Source organism: Phalaenopsis equestris, unplaced genomic scaffold, assembly GCF_001263595.1.
Source record: "Phalaenopsis equestris unplaced genomic scaffold, ASM126359v1 Scaffold227917, whole genome shotgun sequence".
Lineage (NCBI taxonomy): Eukaryota > Viridiplantae > Streptophyta > Magnoliopsida > Asparagales > Orchidaceae > Phalaenopsis > Phalaenopsis equestris.
In genome coordinates this window covers 77,607-86,691 of record NW_018245901.1, presented here as the reverse complement: position 1 = coordinate 86,691, position 9,085 = coordinate 77,607, and the positions used below count along the sequence as shown (strand labels likewise).

General features: G+C 30.8%; 1 protein-coding gene across 1 annotated transcript in view; it reads right to left on the bottom strand.

Moving 5' to 3' along the window:
* Nucleotides 1–408, bottom strand: part of LOC110037959 (putative protein FAR1-RELATED SEQUENCE 10) — a 1,975-nt gene extending 1,567 nt beyond the window's left edge. Inside the window, exon 1 of the mRNA XM_020742707.1 lies at nucleotides 274–408. Within this exon, the coding sequence (XP_020598366.1) occupies nucleotides 274–408 (135 nt within the window). The remainder of the gene's footprint in view (nucleotides 1–273) is intronic.
* Nucleotides 409–9,085: the final 8,677 nt, after the last annotated feature.

Below are 9,085 nucleotides of genomic sequence, written 5' to 3'. Positions count from 1 at the left end.
TATAACTCGGTTATAATCGAGCGGGCCGGGTCGACGGGTCGCGTTTGAATGAATGCGGTGGGACCGACTGTACTGATTTGTCAAGAGCCCATTGGAGGACGTAGGTATCGCTGCGTATGTCGACGTACGCAAATTTTTTTCCTGGAAATGTGGCATGTTTGTCAAATTTGAAATTTACGTGTTAGCCGTGAAAAAGAATTGAGTGGTATGGTATCAATGTAAATCTTCCTTAAATACCTAAACTGAAACTCAATAAATCAGAGAATTAATTACATGTTGCAGCAGCAACAGTGAGTCTAAGAATTTCTGAAGAAGCGATATCTGAGCTCCCACAACCTCAAAAAGTTGTGAAATTATGACTTGAAAGCCATGAATGGGGAGAGTCAACTCTGCGACTGAAGAAGCCATGGGCTGCAATTGGGAAGATCGAGAGCCACTGCGACATTGCGATTGAAGGAATGGGACCAAAAGCCTTTCGCCGGTCCCGGAGCAAAACATAAAGTTCCGTTCTTTTTTTCTTATTACTTTTATTTATTTTAGTTTTGTGGGAGCCAATAATAGGAAAAATTAATCTGTCAGAACTCCTTGTCAGGACTCCTAAGATAGAGAATCATTTGGAGTCCAATCAAACATGCCACTTGACGGTGACATAAAAAATAAAATAAAATCTGTCCAGTAACACAAGAGAATATTTCTCCCGTATTATTCATTATTTATTTATGTGTTTTTTTGTTATTATAAAACCGAGAATATTCCCATAATACAATAACAACCGAATAACATATAATAACACTTAAATAAAACAAAATATCATGGGGGGAATATTCCTGTGTTGTTGGGCCGATTTTTATTTTTTTTTCTGTCACCGCCACGTGACGTGATTTCATTGAACTCCGAAAAGTTCTCTACGTTAGGAGTCCTTACAGAATATGTGGTCCAACAATAGGCGTGAGAGACTAAGAGCTTGGCCACATACGATAGGCGGGAGAACAATGCTGTGACGTCAGTGAGTTTCGCTTATTTTGAGCGGAATTCATTTACACCAAAAAACAACTTTAACTTTAATGTAAAAATAAAATACCCCATTAATATATTAACTCATTAGGTATTTCATTTATAGCATATTAAATATGAAAATTTTAAAAATTCATGTAAATAAGTTACACTACTTCACTAAAACTGCAAATCAAACAGCCCTAAAGAGAAAATTAGTTACCAAAGTCACAAAGGCAAAGAAAAATCAATACAATTTGTCAGTTGGAATTTAAATCAAATAACTTAATTCACTAAGCTACCAAACCTTAAATAAATACCAAAATTAAATCAACCTTAAAAATTCATCAGACGCCAAAATAAAAAATGACCAAACGAACCATAAGTGAAACTTTAACAAAAAATCAATGATAACTAAATTCACAAAATATATCCAAACAAAACTCTAATTAAAACTTCAAACTTCAAATGCCGAACATCAAAATTAGGCCCCGAAGATCTAAATCCACCAAAATAAATGAAATTGGACTCAACCAAAAATTAATAAGATAAAATTCATAAATAATTAAGTAAATTGGAATTTGTCAAGTTAATTTTTTTTAAAAAGAAAACGCCATAGGGAATTTTATTCCTTCAACAAAAATGTAGAAACACTTGGCGAGAGGTACTAGCTACACCCAAACAAAACTCACATAAGATAATACCTATAGAACCTCCTCCACATCGTACAACTCACATAAATAACAAAATAACACAATTAAATTATTCTTAAATAAGTAATATCCATCAAATCACCAAGTAAAAGTATAGATAATTTACTAGGTAAAGCATGAGAAACAAAAAAGCTTTGAGATGAACAAGCCAATTTAATAGCCCAGTCCATAGGTTAATTATCATTTCCATGAGCATATGATCAAGAAACCTGCAAAAAAGCACCAAATAACAAAATTCTCTTTTTTTGAGACAACACTAAAAGGAGTCAAATACTTCCATAAAACAAGTGAGTCCATCTCAATTTGTAATTGTGACTAACCACTTCTCGTAGTCACATATAATGCTCTTACAATAGAATCTGGTTCTGCAACCATAGAAGAAACAGGAAAAAAGATTCCCCAAACCAAGCCAAGGACTTGGCTTTGTAATTTTGGCAAACACTACCAATACATGCAAAAATTTCTTACCAAGTTTCATCTACATTGATTTTGATATTATCAATCATTTGATATTTTCGACAAAAGGACTTTAGATCATAGCTTCACAAGAGAAGGAAAAATCAATTTCTTAAATACCTTCAACAAATTGCCATTCAGATCCTTATTGAACATTCCATATTTATATATTTTTATAATGAAACTTTAAATTTTTATGTAGGTACTTTTACTATCAACCACAACACCATTATGTTCCACCTCATTCCATGGCATCAAAATTAAACAAAAAAAACAATAAATGGAAACTTACCGAAGAATTTATTATCCAGATCTCTCCATTTTGAATGCAGCTGATAATGAATGTGATGCAACTTCCCTCTTAAATCCCGTCAAAAAAAGCATAAAAACCTTTCCTAACTGATATTAAAACTCTGCAATTAGTAAAAATGTGCTCCAAGGTTTCCTCATCATCCCTGCAAATTAAGCATACTTCTCCTTAGGTTTAAATATATCATCAATTGGGATAATGTTATGCAACTGTCTCTAAATAAAAAAGGTTGTGAAAGCTTAATCGAGGAATTCCAAATCCACATCAAGTCTTGCTCCTAACTAATATGAAAATATTTTGCAATATTCTTAGAAATAGTATCTCCCACCAAGCCAATAATTTTATATTGATTTTAAGACCCATTCTGAATGGAAATATTAGGGATATAATAAGCACCAACACAACTAACTTTATTCTCCAACACTCCAACATCCTAACAGGAGTCTCTCCAACAGTCAACAAAAATAACCTTAATATCAAAAGGACCAACATAAGAATCAGCAAGAGGAATAGTACCCAACCAATCTTCATACCAAAAGCTACAATCTTCATTATGAATGTCCCAACACATTAAATCCTCAACATCTCTAACAAAGTTAAGCATTTCCTTCCAAACAATAAAATTATTTTTATTAGAAGAAATAGTAGGAGGGTGAGATTTAGCACAATAATTGGCCTTCATCAAAGAGGCCCAAAGGGAGTTCAGAGCTTGATAACGCATCCACAACTTCATGAAGCAGGTTTTCATAAAGTCTTTAAAAATTCTCAAACCCAAGCCACCTGTTTTAAAAAGTTTACAAAGCTTAGAACAACTTCTTTAATGGATGTTCTTCTCCTTACTCGCTGAATTTGTTAAAGATAATCTCCAACCATTTCCAAATTTTAAGAGGAAGTTTAAAAATTTGCTTAGTGTAGAAAGGAATAGAATTGTGAACTCTCTTTAAAAGAGTAACTTTACCCCAAAAATATTAAGGTCGTTCTCCCATGAAAATATACATTTTTTAAAATTTTAAACCAAATTAACAAAGAACTCATTCCTCCTTTTACCTGTATCCATCAAGAAACAAACATAAGGCATAAAAAGATCATTCTTAGCACACCCCATGAAATCTTGCATCCAATTCCATTTCCATAGAAATATTTTTAGCAAAGTAAAAAATGTTTTTAACAACATTAAAGATACCTTGAAATAATTTGGAAGTGATCCAAATCCTTCCAAAGCTTCTTTATAGATCTCTTGTTGACATTAGAGAAAATAATAAAATCATCAGCATACACAACATGAGATATCATAAAGTTTCCTTTGACATCAAAACACATGCTTGGATAATTGGTAAATAACTAATTTAAATATTTTGAGAGATAACCAAAAGTAATGATAAAAAGAGTAGGAAATAGAGCTTCTTCTTGTTTAATTCCTCGGGTAGCTTTGAAAAAACCACATTTATTATCATTCAATAATAAATAGTAAAAATTGTTATCTGATATTCTTTTAATGATATTGTAAGAATCCATATTAAAGCCAAGGTTTGTCATCACATCTAGGATAAGCTCCCACCTGATAGTATCATGAAATTTTCTAATATACATCTAAACATTACATTGTCACATTTTCCTTCTTTATTAATATCAAGCATCATTTCTTGTGCAATAATGTTTATCATATATAGGTTTGTCTTTAATTGAAACAAATTACTAATTACAAATAATCATATTAAGATAATTTTGAATTATAGCCCTAATAATCTTGGAAATTATTTTAAAAATAACCGTACTTAAATTAATGAGTCTATAAGCAAGTTGATACAACAAAATAATATACTATTTTAAGTACATATTTATGCTTATTTTTTGTGATAAAGAAATTTATTTTCATGTTTTTGTTGCAAGCATAGCTTTTTTAGGCATTTGAAGCAAAAATGACAAAAAGGACAGAATTTGGAGCCAAAACAGTGAATTTTTGGAATTTTGGCGCATGATGCGCCAGATTGGCTCATGATGTGTCGTTTATCAGAGAACTAGCGCATGATGCACCAAATTTGGCGCATGATTTGCCAAAGATGACTTTTTGCGTATTAAGGCGGTTCGAGATGAATTTTACAGAAATTTTCAAAGTGATAATTATTTTACACACCCCTTGGAGTGATCCAATGCATTTGGACACTTTATAAGGTTTTTTTTTTTATGAAGAGATATGTCTCTTTGATTAAATGACACATCTTTTGAATTCAAAAGAGTTGACTTTTAGAGGAAAATTTGGAGGGAATTTTGAATTCCTTTTGAAAGTAGGGATCCCCTAATAAAAGAAGAAGACTTTAAAGAGTTGGGAGAGAGTTGGAAGGGGGATGAAAAGGCAAGAAGGTGGTGGCATTGAAAAGGTGGTGGCATGAAAGGCAAGGAGAGGAGATTTTCTTCTAGGGTTGTAAGAGGAGAGGGAAGGTGAGACTTTTCTTCTTCATTACACTTCTAAAGAGAATTGAGTGTGTTTGTAAAGAGTGAAAGGCTTGGAGAGAACTTCTACGGATTTTCTTAGGAAGGATTGTGAGATAAGTTGTGTCTTCTATTTCTTTTGTTTTGTAAATTTTTTTCTATATATGAAATCCCTGTTTTATCGTATCCTTCTCATAAATTTTGAGTAGTCTTCTTTATCTTTCTCCCTACTTTGAGTTATGGTTTTGTGAAGATTTGATTTTTTTTTCTATGGTTTAAATGTAAATAAATTGTGATGATTTGAACTCCGATCTTCATTTAGTTATTGATCAAGCCAATTAAAATGTTAAAACATGTTGAGAAACACATGTTCTGAAAGGGCTATGATTTCTACAATAGGGGGAGAGTCAAATTTGAATACATGGGAGAGTATGTCATCCATGGAATTGAGTTAAAAAAAAAAGGAAATATACTTTGTTGAATGTAGAATTAGAGATTTTAAGGTTATAGATTAAAATCCCCAATTTGGTCCAATTGATTGGAAACTGATGCTTCAATTTTCTTTATAACACTCGAAAAAGGGTAAAGAATGAGATTGCTCTTATTTAGCATGAAACAGTTTATATATATATTTTTAATTGATTTTAATTTCTTAACAATTCATATACTCATTGTAAAGGGGAAGGATGCTTTCTTAAATTTGAATCTTCCACCAATAAAACTTTTTTTAGTTTTCGTAGTTTTACTTTCGAAAGTTTAGTTTTAAGTTAGTTAATGATCTTTCAACTGCATTTTATATAGCATTCACTTTAGTAGTTAATATTCGAACTTTGCACTTTACTTTTATTTCTGCATTTTTAAATTATTAAAAAATTTATAGATATTTCTTATAGTTTTTTCCAACTTTCCTGTGGGATTGATATCTAGGACACCATTAGAGCTCTTTATTACATGAGCACTAGATATACTTGCGTTGATTTTAAAGGGAATTTGGCAGTTTAGAAAGGGTTTTAAAAATAAATTATTTTCATAAAATGTGTTTTTGTTGGGATTATATTGAATATTTATTATGATATATTTAGTATATATTTTTTAATATTGAAAAATATTTACAAAATTTACACACTAAATCTACCCGCATCAAGTTTTTGGCGTCGTTGTCGTGAAGTAACGGAAAGTAGTATTAATATGTTATTTTATTTTATTTGAAAAATAAAAAATATAAAAATATATATAATTAAAGAGTGTTTGTAGTTTAGTTTTGAACATTTTTTTAAGTGTTTTTGCTTATTTTTAATTACTTGCTTTGTTTATTTGTGCGTAGTGTAAGATCCAAAAATTTAGTACCTTACGATTTTGAGTTAGAGAGAACTATTAGAAAATTTTGAAAACAAAAAAAAAAAAGAAATAGATCTATTTAGCAAAATGACTTACAATTTAAGTAATGCTGGAAATGAAAATGAACATATTCAGAGACCTTCAAGAGATTATGCTGATCCTACAGTAGATGAAATTCATTTGAGCATATAAAACCTTATTGTAGCTGCCAATTTATTTGAACTTAAACCTATTATTATTGAAATGTTACAAAAAAATCAATTTGGAGGAACATCAACTAAAGATCCTAATTTACACCTTGCTAGTTCTCTAGAATTGTGTATTACATTTAAATATGATGGAGTGTCAAATGATGTTGTCTGGCTTAGACTATTTCCTTTTTCACTAAGGGAAAAAAACTAAGATGTGGTTAAACTCATTAGCATTTGAATCTATCAGAACATGGGGAGATTTGTAACAAAAATTCTTATAAAAAATTTCCCACCTTAAAAAACTGCTAAGCTTAGAAATGATATCACATCTTTTTGTCAGTTTGAAGGGGAATCAATTTATGAAGCTTGGGAAAGATTTAAAGATCTCCTTAGAAAGTGTCAACACCATGCATTACCAAATTGGTCAATAATTCAAACTTCTTATAATGAGTTGGTTGGATCTCTTAGATTGATAATTGACGCTGCTGCTGGTGGATCATTAATGTCAAAACCATTCGATGAAGCATATTAATTAATTGAATAAATGGCAACTGATAATTTTCAATGGCCCTCTGAAAGGGTAAATCCAAAAAGAGTAGCTAGTATTCATGATTCTGATGTAATATTGATGTTAGCTGCCCAAATAGCCGCTATATCGAAGAAGATAGATCAACATGAAATGAATTATTCTCAGACAACACCTGTGCTTGAGGAAAACTCATTAGGACAAATGATAGAATCTCAATCTTATTATGAGACTTTAAATGCAATAAGCAATCATTCTAATAATCCTTATGCCAATTATTATAATTCTGGTTGGAAGAATCATCCAAACTTTAGTTGGAGTAACAATAATTCAAATGTTGCAAATCCATAATAGGGAAACAATACCGCAAACTCATTGGGAAACTCCAACAATGATAAAAGGAAATTTGTAGATAATGAGACTATTACACTCAGTGAAGAGTGTGGCGCTATAATTCAGAAAAATATTTCAGAAAAACTTAAAGATCTTGGAAGTTTTACAATTTTTTGTGCTATTGGCGAATGATTTTATGGAAAATCTTTATGTGATTTAGGAGCCAGTATTAATCTTAATCCATTATAAATTTTCAGAAGGTTGGGCTTAGAAGATATTTCACCTACTACTGTAACTCTTCAGTTAGCTAATCATTAGATTACCTATCCGAAAAGAATTATAGAAGTTGTTTTAGAAAAGGTTGATAAATTTATCTTTCCTGTGGACACTATGGCATTAGATATGGAGTAAGATAAAGAAATTTCTATCATTTTAGTAAGATCATTCCTAGCCACTAGAAGAGCTTTGATAGATATACAGAAAGGAGAACTAACTATGAGAGTTAGTGATCAAGAGGTTACATTTAATATTGCAAGTTCAATAAGATAACCTACAAAAGAACAAGAGATTGAATGCATCAGAATGGATATTAACGAATATTTAAGCTATGAATATTTCAAGAAGACTTTTGAAAGCAAATTTGAAAAGAAATATATGGAATATCAAGATGAGGATAAAATTCAAGATCAATAAGATGAATCTTGAGGATAAAATTCAAGATCAATCTATAGAAGTGAGTAAAGAGGATATGGATTATGTTCAGGAAAAATTTAACAGGTAATAAGAATGAAAGTAATAAGAATTTGATTTCATCTATTGAGAAACCTACTGAACTAGAACTGAAAACACTTCCTACATGTTTGAAGTATACATTCTTAGGAGATTTGTCTAAATTACCTATTATAGTATCTTCAGAATTAACTGATACACCAGAAAAACAGTTGTTGGAAACTTTGAAAAGATATAAGAAAGTCTTTGGATGGACATTAGCTGATATTAAAGGAATCAGTCCTTCAATTTGTATGCATATAAGTTTATTAGAAGATCAATTTAAACCAAGTGCTGATCCTTAAAGGAGATTAAATCCTCTGATGAAAGAAGTTGTGAAGAAAGAAATTTTAAAATGGTTAGATGTTGGAATATTATATCTTATTTCAGACAATGCTTGGGTAAGTCCAATTCACTATGTTCCAAAGAAAGAAGGTGTGACTAAAGTGACAAATGAGCATAACAAATCAATATCAACAAGACAAGTCACTTGTTGGAGAATCTACATAGATTATAGAAACTTAAATTCTGTCACCAAGAAGGATCATTTTCATTTATCCTTTTTGGACCATTGTTGGATAGGCTGGCTGAGCATAAATATTTTTTTTCTAGATGGATATACAGATTATCATCTATTACCCATTACTCCAAGATCAAGAGAAAACAACATTTACTAGTCCATATGAAACATTTTCTTTTAGGAGAATGCCCTTTTGATTATATAATGCACCTGCAACATTTCAAAGATATATGATGTCAATTTTCAGTGATTTGATTGAAAAAGGGATTGAAGTTTTTATGGATAATTTTTCTATATTTGGAGCTTCAATTTAAATATGTTTAATTCATTTAGAGAAAGTTGTGGAGCGTTGTGAAAAGACTATTCTCGTATTGAATTGGGAGAAATATTAATTCATGGTTACATGAGGAAGTGTGCTTGGACATAAAATTTTAGAAAATGACATGGAAGTAGATCCTACAAAAATACAGGTTATATCAAACTTACCTCAAACTTACCTCCACCTAC